General features: G+C 35.6%; 1 protein-coding gene across 2 annotated transcripts in view; it reads left to right on the top strand.

The window, feature by feature from the left end:
- LOC120533851 (A disintegrin and metalloproteinase with thrombospondin motifs 20-like) overlaps nt 1-14,151 on the top strand; it is a 423,413-nt gene that overhangs the window by 392,872 nt on the left and 16,390 nt on the right. For both annotated transcript variants that reach the window (XM_039760893.1, XM_039760894.1), the window contains 3 exons: nt 7,257-7,386; nt 11,829-11,923; nt 13,647-13,741. In XM_039760893.1, the coding sequence (XP_039616827.1) occupies nt 7,257-7,386; nt 11,829-11,923; nt 13,647-13,741 (320 nt within the window). The remainder of the gene's footprint in view (nt 1-7,256; nt 7,387-11,828; nt 11,924-13,646; nt 13,742-14,151) is intronic.

Here is a 14,151-nt window from a genome sequence, read left to right on the forward strand (position 1 = left end):
TTGATTGATTTGTATGGAATGATTGCAGTAAAATTAATAAAATTTCCACAAAAAAAAAAGAAATAGGAAATAGAAAACAAGTATAGACACCATTGGATCAGAAGCTGTTTCAATTAGTTTATAGCCTGGGAATGGAAAATAGGATTAAAGAATTTCAGCCGAGCCATCCGTCAAGAAGGAAAGCTAGCCAATCAAATGCATGTAATGTCATATGTCCCTGAGCCCTTGCATGGAATGTCAATATAAATTATAGTCTGTCTGAAGCACTAAAGAAGAAACAACATAGGAACAAATATCAAAAACCATGACAAGTCAAAGAGAGAGAGAGAGAGAAATGAAAAAATCTGTGTCTTTATTTAGTAATCATCAAATCTATACTAATAAAAGGCAAAGCCCTCACTCACTCACTCACTCACTCACTCACTCACTCACTGACTCACTCACTCACTCACTGACTCATCACTAATTCTCCAACTTCCCGTGTGGGTGGAAGGCTGAAATTTGGCAGGTTGATTCCTTACAGCTTCCTTACAAAAGTTGGGCAGGTTTTATATCGAAATTCTACGCGTAATGGTCATAACTGGAAGCAGTTTTCTCCATTTACTGTAATGGAGATGAGCTTCAACGCCGTGGGGGCGGAGTTTCGTGTGACATCATCACGCCTCCCACGTAATCACGCAGTACATAGAAAACCAGGAAGACCTCAAAAAAGCGCTCAAGAAAACATGCATTATATAATTGAGAAGGCAGCGAAACAATAAGAAGCGAGTTCTGCTACTTCGGAAACAAAGCACGATGTAAACCAACACTTTAAATTAAGTTCATAGACAGGCTGCCGCTGGCGTTTGTAATTTAGTGCCTGCCCATATAAGGCCGTCCGTCAGCGGCAATCCAATAGCAAACTGCCACGGGTAAATATTCACGGGTGAAGGACTGTGCTTATGGAGAGGAAGATGAGATGGTCAGGGTGGTGTTTGACACAAACTCAGCGAAACTGCGAGAGAAAGTTTTAAGTGCCAGGACTAAGGTAACATTAAATACAGCCATGGACATAGCACGAGATGGCACCAGCACAGCTGGGAACCTTCGATGCAAGTACACCGAGTGGCTCACGTGAACTGACGCAGTGCACAGATAAAAGCAACAGTTCCAAAGCGCTGAACAAAAACCGAATTACACAATTGAAAAGGCAGCAAAAAATATGAAGCGTCTGATAAGCATATTCATAAATGCAGCTACTGTGGAAACAAAGCACACGGTGGAAAAAGTCAATGTCCGCTAAAGGAAGACAGTGTAAAAAACCCGTGCATGCAGTGTGTCAGGTCTCAGATAAAGAAGAAGACAAGCTGTTTATTGATGCAGTAAGAAACTAATCGATGAATAAAACCTCTTATCTTTACAGCGATTGACAAACACGGAATGTAACTTGAACACAACACATCATACAAATACGACCCTGATTGAAACAAATAATGATAATCAAATCCTTGATGACAGCAACATTCAATAACACTCACAAAACAATTACTGTATATTGACAATCATGTTACGTTATTTTTAAAATGTTCCCTTTTCTTTTTCATAACTTCTACTTCTCCACTGCGATACGCGGGTATATATTTAAATGTATATATATACCCCGATCTACAGTAAATACTCTCGCATAGACAAGCCACATGCTGTGGCGCAATTGTAGAGTCTTCCGCCTCTAATGCCGACATTCAGGTTCGATTCGAGAGGGATGCACTGAGTATGTACGCGGTACTGATTCATTTTACCTTCGCATCTCCTTGGTTTGGGGCGTATGAAAAATATTAGGTTAGCAGAATCATGTTACGTTATTTTTAAAATGTTTCCCTTTATTAGCACAAGCACAGCTGAGAAGCTTCGATGCATGTACTCCATAACGCGTTAAAAAAATAACGCATTTAATCACACTTTCAATTCCAAGCAAACGGGAACTTTTGTCAATGCATGATTTCCTGGTACATCCATTACACTGATGCACACATCACAGCTACAAAAATGTTAGAGTCGGAATAAAAGCGCGTTCCGACGACTGATCATTTCGACTTCCGGCGAAGCCTTGATAAAAGCATGGTTTTGTGCACACTGAAAAGCAAGCAAAATTAGATGCATTACAGAAAGCGGACTTTGTGGCTCTTACTGGGGATCATTGGACTTCCGTGACCGTTAGTAATTCTAATTACATCTAATTACAAAATGTTCAATGATCACACTGTTTTAGCCTAATGTACAAAATAATTTTGGCTAAGGTTACTCAGAGTTTAAAGAGTAAGTTGGTCAAATTACCTTTTATGTTTCTGACTTATTTTTTTAAGAAGAAAAACTGCACTTTATGTTGAAATTTTGGTTATTATTATTTAAAGACAATACTATTCTGAAAATCTACTTAAAGTACTTAAACTACCACTTTATTTTTAAGTCTGCCCAATTTTAACCAGGGATGATATTTTTGCTTCTGTTTTGAATTCAAATGCAGTTTAAAGGCTTTTTTTTTTCAGAAATCAAAACAGCTTCAGTTTACAATATTCATGTCCATGTCTATTATTTGATTCTGTCGCCCACTAAAACACTTTTAAATAAAAAAAAAAAAACATTTGCGATTTGGGGCAAATTTACGTGTGTGATTACATTTGGATTAATTTTTTTAATCGAGTCCCACCCCTAATATATATATATATGTGGATATATGTAGATTTGTATATATAAATGTGTATATACAGTATATATGTAGATATGTATATGTGTATATACAGTATGTATATATACAGTATGTATATATATGTATGTGTGTATATGTATATATATATATAACTGTGTATATATATATGTGTATAGATGTATATATATATTTATATATATATGCCAGCAACACTCATGACAATGACAAAACAATTACATTGTCAATCATGTTACGTTATTATTAAAATGTTTCCTTTTCTTTTTACTTCTCCGCTGCCAATCGCAGGTATTTTGCTATATATATATATATATATATACATACTGTATACAGATATATACAGATATATATATATACAGATATAAATAAATATATATATACAGATATATATAAATATATATATACAGATATATACAGATATATATAAATATATATATATATATATATAAATAGATAGATATGACAACAACACTCAATATCAATGACAAAACAATTACATTAACAATCATCTTACGTTATTTTTAAAATGTTTGCTTTTCATTTTCATAACTTCATTAACACACTACTTCTCCGCTGCGAAGCGCGGGTATTTTGCTAGTTATTAAATATAGTAAGTGGTCAAGTTTGTAATTGCATTTTAAGCTGAAGTCATTTTATGCGACTTCTAGTTGTGGGATATATGAGATTTGTCGACCTTGTTTGCTGATATCATCACTTGACCATGTCAATTTTCTCTGGTACTCATTCTCTCTCATGCACCTCCAGACCTCTTGACATGGCACTCTCTCATAGGCCTCCTCCTAATCAATAAACACCATATACAATCTTTTCTGTTTTTCTCAATGCTTCTCTATCAGCTGTCTCAATGCGAAGTCTGCATCAGTAGTTCCTGTCCCTAGCATAAAACCAAACAGCTCCTCCCTTTTAGTGGTCTCTTCCCTAAGCCTATTCTCTATAACCCGTCGCCAAATTTTCATCCCTCTATAGTTTCTACAATCATGAATTTCACTCTTCTCCTTATAAATGGATTCGATCACACTGTACCTTCACTCCTCAGGTGTTCTCTCCTGGTCAGCCAGCAAATAGCAGCATACAAAAATATAGTGAATTGATTAATAGTTAAGAGTATATTTCACACAAATATCAGAAAGTTTTTCTTTACGCAGAGATCAACAGATGCATGGAGTAAGTCATCATGCAATGACTGCTCATAGATTTCATTTCTTCAGTTAGTAAAATAGCAAAGTTATTGTAATTACTGAAATGTCTTTGCAGCATATTTACTTATGCCACACAGTATATTCTTTATTAAGACTGAACTTATTTCATTGAGGCTTAAGAATTTATTTATTTATTTGGGGTAATGGAACATTTTAAAGAAAAATTAATCTAAATGAAAAGAGCCAGATTTTAAATGGTTCCATATGGAAAAAAATTAAAAACAATCAGTACAAAAATCTTACTCCTGTCCAAATAACTGGAAACACAGACTAAATTGAATATCCCTTGAGATTACGTGCTTTGTGGACATTTGCTTGACAACAATCAAGCCATTGTCATTGTAAAGGTAGGCATACACGTTAGATTTTTCCTGGACAGGGTGGGATTGTTGTCATGCTCCTGTCATTTTTTTGTTCCTTGCCTTAGAACCAAATAATTTTAACACAAAAATATATACTTAACCTTTGTGAGCCATGATGTGCTGTTTTGTACTGTATTGCATTATCAGGTGCAGTCACTTTAAAGACCATTTTACTTCTGCTCTTCACCTAAATATCAAGTACTTTATGTGCTCATGTTTTCTCAAGGAAGGAGCTACCTGCTCAAAGCAACATGTTGTACAATAAGCACTTTACATTATTTCAGATCATTCCTACACATTGCCTTACAGTATAGAAGCTTTACTATATTAAGACACATAGGTACAGGCTGTAGGTATTTACTGTGTTTGCAATCTAATACACACTACTGCATAATATAAATTATTAGTCTATAAAATATCTGCAATACGTGTACTTAGAGAGTTGTAAGAACTTATGTATTTTGTTATATTCAGTAGGTCTCCCATTTTCCTTCTTCTTTCCAGAATGTATAGACTCTATTTCATTGGCTGCTGCATGTAAAGTGCTTGCTGTTATTACTTTTTTAAACCTTTCTTTGCTATGTCATTATTTGTGGATGTAATTATAGTTTGGCTCTGAAAAACACTCAGACTTTGGATAGATCCATTTATGGTTAAACATCATTGTTTTGTGTTACACCTTAATCTGATATAAGATCAGCATTACTCTGGATGGGTTACAAATGTATTGCAGGATTCATGTGCCCACAATCATTCATACCTAACTCATTTGAAGTGTCTAATTAGCCCAGCTTGCATTAACAGGAAACTGGATTACCTGAATAAACCCTGCAAACACAAGGAACATGTACAAACTCTAATTATAGTCATTCTTTTAATATTTATTATTGTCTGTGAAGTTACAGTAGATGCTTCTGAGATTATCAATTTTAAAAAGTAACCTTCAGCAAACAAAAATAAATATCAAATGTTACTTCTGTTTTTTTCTCCTGGGTATAATTTCTGTTCTCCTTGTCACACTATAATTTATTTACTAATTAAATGATCAGGAAAACAGACTTTAATAACCAAAATGAAAAAAAGAATTTTATAAAAAGAAATATAACAAAAAGGTTAATTTTTAAAATATAAAAGTATTTTATTAGTTCATTATTTCAAATGATTTTTTTTTTTTCAGTGTCCAGTGCATTAGTTACTACATTACACTGCCTGAATCAAATTTTGTTATTAAAGTGCATTTACTCTCATTTATTAAGTGAATTTACTTATTCCAAATGAGCGTTCTGGGGACAAACAGCAAATTTACCTAAAATAATAATTGAAATAAAATGAATCTGTTAAAGTAAAGCATCCTGGAAAACTAATGTTAAACAATGGCTGATTTCCGCTGCTGTTACCAGAGTAACAATTGCAAGCTCCTTGTACATGTGTAACTAAAGTCTCCTCTAACTCCTTGAGCCTGGGTACCTACTGTATTCTCTCATTTATAATGTATTTATACACCATTATATTCAGATTATATTCAATATGTCAAGTATATTTATTTTAATGTATTATGTAATCCATCCATCCATCCATTATCCAACCCGCTATATTCAAACTACAGGGTCACGGGGGATTACTGGAGCCAATCCCAGTCAACACAGAGTGCAAGGCAGAAAACAAACCCTGGGCAGGGCGCCAGCCCACCGCATTGGACAATTTAGAAACAGCAACGCACGTAACCTGCATGTCTTTGGACTGTGGGAGGAAACTGGAGCACCCGGAGGAAACCCACACAGACACGGGGAGAACATGCAAACTCCACGGAGGGAGGACCCAGGAAGCGAACCAGGGTCTCCTAACTGCAAGGCAGCAGTGCTGACCACTGCGCCACCATGCCACCCCAGAGTTCAAGCAGTTCTAGAAAATATTTTCTTATCCTCCATGTGAAATGGAGGAATATATTTTGCAGACAATAAGAAATATCAATATAGTGACTCTAAATTAGATTGAGTGGGTTGGACAAGGCCACAAAGTACTGAATCAAGTGGCGTATTTACTGACACACTTTATTTTTTTAAAGGGTGGTATTACAAGCATATTCTACTTGGAGGAAACCTTAGACTCTCTCTCTCTCTCTCTCTCTCTCACTTTCTCTGTCTGCTGGCCTGGGAATTTCCCAGAAAGCTATAAACTGCTGCCAGGCAAGGGGTGATGTTGTCTGTTGAAATTTAGCATTTTACTATTGTATCCCTCACCAGGACAAGCAAATGGAGTGTATAATGAAGGGATTTTTTAAAAACGTTTTTACTTTCATCCAGTATTGGACATGGGTGAGAGCTACATGAATGTCAGATTTGCCTGAATATATTACGCAAGATCATATAGACGATTACATATTTAAAAAAAAAATAACTAAATAAAATGGCAACAATAAAAACCTTTGGATGTTTGAAAATTATTGCCCACCTTTTTCACAATCATTATTACACAACATGAGACTGCATTAAGAAAATCTTTTTACTAAGAGAACCTGTATAGATAATTACCAGTAAAATGCTGATTTTATTTTTTTATAATGTAAAGGATTTTTTAAAATATGTTTACCTATTTCATATATGTGGTGTGTTTAAGTGCAGCTTCCAAAAACTGTGGAATAGGTGATTCCAATTAAAATAACCCAATTCTTCTTGCTTCTTAAGAACATATACTTTGTTTATTTTGAAGTAAGTGGCTAACTAGTTTCAGTATCAAGTAAATGATAATTCTTAGAATAGAGAGGGGCCGTTTCAACATCCAGAAAAAAAAGGTCTATCGGGAGATCTTGTTTTGTAGCTAAATAATGTATAATAATTATGGCTTTTTATTTTAGTCTTTAAAGTTTTATTGATTAAATTATTTATGCTAAACTGATATTGAAAAGGTGACCAATGACTAAATTATTATATTGTGCGCCCTAGTAACTGATCTTTTTTATTTACATTGTAGTGCTCTGTAACTTGTGGAACTGGGGAGATGGAAAGAAGGGTTGAATGTCTGGATAATAAAGGTATACCCTCTGAGCTTTGTGCCCAGAATGAAATGCCAGAATCTAAAGCTACCTGCCAAAACAAAGAGTGTAAGTAATAGCTACTGAAGTTCACTCTTCAAAGTAAAGTCATTCTTTATTAAGAAAGTTAATGAAATGCAAAACAATGAAGAAGAATGATAAGTTAGTTAATTGAAAGAAGAGTTCAGTATTGACAGTGTTAGCAGTCTGTGAGAGTTTAACTGTAATATGTTTTCAAGCTTGAGTTATAGTGTACTCTGCAGATACAGTTATTATGTTTTCTTGTTTCATTAAAACAAGACTCCTTTTTACAGTGTTTGCCATATAATAATAATGCAAAATTTACTAAGACATGCAAGGGACAGTTTACTCTTATATTCCAATTCACTATGTTGCAAATACATCTATGCTCATTGTTTATTTTTTCTTTCAATGTTCGAAATCATACATATCATGATACAATGCAGCCTAGGGTTGTGTCAATGGTTTTTGGACTAGCAGAACTTTTCAAGCAAACCATCTTCCTTTATCATAGGATAAATCCTTAATGTTTTTTGCAATGGTTTAGTCACATTTCCTGGAATATAATTCATTTTTTTTTCAAATCTCTTGAAATAAAACCCTGAACTACAGAGACAATGTACAAAATTCTTCAAAACTGTAGCCAAATAAAGCATTTCAGGAGAAACTTTTTGCACTTTCATCAGAATTTACTTTTGGATCAGATTAAACATGTGCACGTTGTATTACTAGATCTTTGCTAGAACAGTTTACTCACGGGTGTGCTTATCAGAAAACATCTTATGTATGTTGTTGTTTTATTGTCAAAACTGGCAAAAAACATGTTATTTTTACATGTAAAAAAGAGAAAAGATATCAATAAATATAAACAATAAACTTATTTACACGTTATCTCAGATGACAACAAATGGTGTCTGATCTGGGTCTTTTCCAATAGTAAGTGGTATAAGTAGGGCATGCAGTGAATCCAGGAATGTAATAACATGGTGAATGTTTTAAGGTAAAAGAGTGGCAGGGTGATGAAGGATGCCATTCAGATTAATGGCAGCACACAACGATATAATTCACATGCTGTCAAGTAATGTGCACAATGATGCTCCTGCCTCACCGCCTTCTTGAGTTGAGGAAAGCTTCATCAGTGAAAATATACTCATGATGGATGACAGCAGCATCCATCTCTAAGATTTCCTGCCAGAAAGAACAAGACAAGAGCAAATTATTTATAATCATCATACTGAACTGCAGTAAAGCTAGATAAGTCAATGCTGCTGAACTGCAGAAGAGTACGTGGTAATAGGCTGAAAATATATGACTGCACTAGCACTTTCACATGTTGTATAGTAGAGGTTAACTTACTTGCACATATCCGTTACGCAATCCTTTGACTCTGGCAGAATTTCATTCAAAGGGTACCCTGCACAACTACTTCAACCTCATATGGTTGTACTGGAGGATTTGATTTAGTGTAGACAGACTAACTTGGTAAATGTTATTTAATATTGTGTTGTTGGTGACTATGTTATATTTTATTTTGACGCAATCAAATGCTAGTGTTCATAAAAACCTTGTCTGCAGTAGCAGTTTTTTGCTCAGCAAAACAGTACCTTACTTTTTGTCTCACTGTTTTATAAAAATAGAAATATGAAAATAGGGTGATTACTGTATACTGCATTACTATACATTCAAAATACAGAACGTGTTTTACAGCATGGCACTGTGTTATAAATTGGCACATCAATCCACACATATGGATTTCTACTTCTACACTATTATATACACAGGACGATACCATCAGCACAGTACTGTACAGAAGTGTACAAATAATAACCTACCTGAACTCATTTCTAAATGTCCACATGAGAGAGGAAAATGACAAACAACTGAGGTTTAGTTGCACTATCCGCCCAGCCATTATCAAAGTCAAACTATGGTTCATAACACAGTCAACTTAGGTGGCCCTGATGTCATCTGAGATCACTCTTTTTTGTCTTTGTGCTTGAACTCTTAGTCTCCTTCATCCTCAACCTCAGCCTCCTCTCCCTTCAATCTGTCTCAGTGCAGCATTGTTTTCCATTACTGTCAAGGGCTTATATGCTCAGCTGAGCTTTTATGCGTACTCAGCTAAATAGTATTCTTTTTTGATTTGTGAATGAGTGAGCTTTGAGGTAAAGGCTGTGTATAAAGCTGAGAACTTTGTGTAGTATTTTGCTGAATGAGTCTTCTAGTGATTAGTGATAACTAGAAATTTTTCTTGTAATTTTGTTGTGTTAATTTTGGCTTTTAGGCCATCTGTTACAGACTTCAGTAATTGTGTCTGTAGGTTTAGATTTTATGCCTCATAAATTATGAAAAATTGTCATCATAACCATATATTGCTGATCATTGTTCTTGTTGGAGGAAACATATGCTGAAACTAGGGGAACATGTAAACTCCACACCAGTTCAGAATTCAAGTGTTTTCAAACAGTGATTGTCTGGAATATTTCAAATATTTCTTGCTTTTAAACACGAAGAAAAGTTTTAGTTTATGCTAAAGTGGAAATGTAAGTTTTTTCCATGCTAGGAAATCTAATTTGTGTTAACACAGGTTTCATCATGGACATTCTGAGTCTTCCCCTCAGTCTAAAAATACACCAGTTGAACAGTTTAATCTTCCACAGTTTAAACTGTGAATTTTTGTGAGAAACAGTCTTTGTGCAAACCTTTTCCTTTTTTACCCTTTTGGAAAATGTTCCACCATCTTCTGATGTTTACCTGTATAATCATCATCATTAGTTTTAAGCTTCCAAATATTTCCTTGTTATGGAATGACAAATACAACTCTTCATAACTTACACCATCTTTTTTACATTCTGGTGTGTTCTGCTCTCTTTAATATTTTTCCAGTAGCATCATTCTGTCTTCAGTGCAACTGTTCCCACTCTTATCTATCTTCAGTAATATCATTTAAAAGCCCATCATGCCCGAATACATGTCCCAGCCATCTCCTCTGTCTCATTCAAATTGTTCAGCTCAATGTTATTTCCACTCCTAATCTTTTCAATGCCTGCCTATTACTAATTTGTTCTGCCCAGCTTATTACCTCCATTCTTCACCAAAACCAAATCTGACATGCTTCCAAACATGTAATATCAACTTTACTAAGTCTCTTCTCCATAAAGATGAACACACTGGTGCTTTTACTATTTGATCTTTTTCATTTTCCCTATTCAAGAGCACATCCAGAAAATTTTTAGTATGGTGGTCAGATAGGGACAGTGAATATCTTGGGGTGGCACACTAAAAGTCTACAGCATAATACAAATTACAAGGTGTAACGTAAAACTTTAATTAAAGGGTAAGTGTCTGTCTGTCCATCTGACTGCTATGTACCTCTCATTGCAAAAGATAGCGTATGACAAACATTTTTTGCAATAAAATACATTATATTTTTCATTCCAACAGGTGGAGCATCACAAAAATTAGCACTCCTTACACGAAACCTATGCCAAGTGACACCTAACAGAGACATATGCATTACATTTACCATTCCAATAGATGGTGCATTGCAAACATTATCACTAAGGTCTACGTGATTACTTGAATTTCATCCTGTCTTAGATGGGTAGCACAACTCTTTTTTAATATCATAAGATTACATAAAAGCAATATTATGTTAAAGAGTGCAGGAATCATATCATTCATTGCCCTATTAAATACAATACCATACATTTTTAAGTTTGTGTAATCCTGTGCAGGGTTTCAGGGGGCTGAGTCCTCTCCCAGCAAGCACAGGTCATAAGGCAGGAACAACCCTTTGGACAGGCACCAGTCCATTGCAAGGGAACACATTCAAACACACCACACACCCACTAGGGACAGTTTACTGTTGCCAGTCCCCCTAACCCACATGTTTTTGGGGAGAAAACTGGTGGCCCCAGCAGATACCCACTCAGACATGGAGAGAACACTGTAGGCCCACACAGGGGATGGAGCATCAGGTACTGGTACGGGTATAATAACGAGTTTGCAAAACAGCCCAAAATACACTCCAAATAAATTTTTGTCCCACAGAATGGTTTTGAAAGTAACCCAATTTGATGGAAAACCTGTACATCTGGAAACGATGCTCACATCACTGTGAAATGAGTAGTGGGGTAGGTGGGCACAACTGCAAAGGAAATAGGCACACTTGAACATTTTATTTAAAGGGTGCAAACTGTAGTGCCTACAGTGTAGTGTATGGTGGCAAGTATTTTTATATGATAGCTGTAGCCCTCATTTGTCACTCTGCCACTGCCCCTATTGTTGAGTAGGACATTTCTCTTGTTGTATGATCTTTAAACCATTGCAATTTAATTTCTTTCTCACAGTAATCATGTATGATTATGCTCCGAATCTATTTAAGATTGTATTGATATATTGACCAACATAAGCAAGTTACAAAATAAATGGGTACTACCACATAAATGAAAATAGCATGATAACAAAGCCTTGCATCTCCCTCACAGGTGATTTGTCAACAAGCTGCAGTGATGTGCAGATGAAACAAGGATTTACAAAAGATGGAGAATATCTGCTTAGAATTAAGGGGAAAAGTGTTCAGGTATGTAATAAAAGTATACAGTTAGGTCCATAAATATTTGGACAGAGACAATTTTTTTCAAATTTTGGTTCTGTACATTACCATAATGAATTTTAAATGAAACAACTCAGATGCAGTTGAAGTGCAGACTTTCAGCATTAATTCAGTGGGTTGAACAAAAAGATTGCATAAAAATATGAGGCAACTAAAGCATTTTTTAACACAATCCCTTCATTTCAGGGTCTCAAAAGTAATTGGACAAATTAAATAACTGAAAATAAAATGTTCATTTCTAATACTTGGTTGAAACCCCTTTGCTGGCAATGACAGCCTGAAGTCTTGAACTCATGGACATCACCAGATGCTGGGTTTCCTCCTTTTTAATGCTCTGCCAGGCCTTTACTGCAGCGGCTTTCATTTGCTGTTTTTTTGTGGGCCTTTCTGTCTGAAGTTTAGTCTTCAACAAGTGAAATGCATGCTCAATTGAGTTAAGATCAGGTGACTGACTTGGCCATTCAAGAATTTTCCACTTCTTTGCTTTAATAAACTCCTGGGTTGCTTTGGCTGTATGTTTTGGGTCATTGTCCATCTGTATCATGAAACACTGCCCAATCAAATTGACTGCATTTAGCTGGATTTGAGCAGACAGTATGTCTCTGAACACCTAAGAATTCATTCGACTGCTTCTGTCCTGTGTCACATCATCAATAACTCTCACTAGTGTCCCAGTGCCACTGGCAGCCATGCACGCCCAAGCCATCACACTGCCTCCACCGTGTTTTACAGATGATGTGGTATGCTTTGGATAATGAGCTGTTCCACGCCTTCTCCATACTTTTTTCTCACCATCATTCTGGTAGAGGTTGATCTTGGTTTCATCTGTCCAAAAAATGTTTTTTTAGAACTGTGCTGGCTTTTTTAGATGTTCTTTAGCAAAGTCAAATCTAGCCTTTCTATTCTTGAGGCTTATGAGTGGCTTGCACCTTGCAGTGCACCCTCTGTATTTTCTTTCAAGTAGTCTTCTCTTTATGGTAGACTTGGATATCGATACGCCTACCCCCTGGAGAGTGTTGTTCACTTGGTTGGCTGTTGTGAAGGGGTTTCTCTTCACCATGGAAATGATTCTGTGCTCATCCACCTCTGTTGTCTTCTGTGGATGTCCAGGTCTTTTTGTGTTGCTGAGTTCACCAGTGCTTGCTTTCTTTCTCAGGATGTACCAAACTGTAGATGTTACCACTCGTAATATTGTAGCAATTTCTCGGATGGGTTTTTTCTGTTTTCACAGCTTAAGGATGGCTTCTTTCACCTGCATGGAGAGCTCCTTTGACCGCATGTTGTCTGTTCACAGCAAAATCTTCCACATGCAAGCACCACACCTCAAATCAACTCCAGGCCTTTATCTGCTTAATTGATATGATATAACGATGGACTTGCCCACACCTGCCCATGAAATAGCCTTTGAGTCAATTGTCAATTACTTTTGAGACCCTGAAATGAAGGGATTGTGTTAAAAAAATGCTTTAGATGCCTCACATTTTTATGCAATCTTTTTGTTCACCCCGCTGAATTAAAGCTGAAAGTCTGCACTTCAACTGCATCTGAGTTGTTTCATTTAAAATTCATTGTGGTAATGTACAGAACCAAAATTAGAAAAAAGTTGTCTCTGTACAAATATTTATGGACCTAACTTTATTTTTAAACTCGTGTTATAAAAAATACATTGTTAAACTATCTTTTCTTCTAGATCTACTGTGCTGAAATGCAGTCAGAATATCCAAAAGAGTATGTCACTTTACGAAGTGGGCAAACAGACAACTACTCTGAAATATATGGGTACAGGTTAGTAGCCCTACCTCTTCTGCATATATGTTCATTAATGTAAAGAGGTGACTTTTTATAATAAAAAAAAATAGTTGCATTTAAATGAATCCATAAATGACAGACGGTAGCTATATAAAGATAACATGTTTAATTGGACCTCTGTCTCATTAAGTTTCCTAGTAGTATTCCATGGAAGTATTTATGGAACTTAATGATACAAAAAGTAGAGGATACCAGAGTTATGAATTAAGTAAATCTTAGCCCGCACCAATTTAAAATGTTCTGATAAAAAATGCTTTAAAACATTTAACTTACCAGAGGTGGTTTGCAGTTTGCCAAGAAAAAAGGTTTAAAACCCCTAGAGATTTCACATATCATTTGATCACACATGTGTCAGTAGTCACCTATAGTTATGCACTTGCTTTGAT

Source organism: Polypterus senegalus, chromosome 8 (assembly GCF_016835505.1).
Source record: "Polypterus senegalus isolate Bchr_013 chromosome 8, ASM1683550v1, whole genome shotgun sequence".
Classification (NCBI taxonomy): Eukaryota; Metazoa; Chordata; class Cladistia; order Polypteriformes; family Polypteridae; genus Polypterus; species Polypterus senegalus.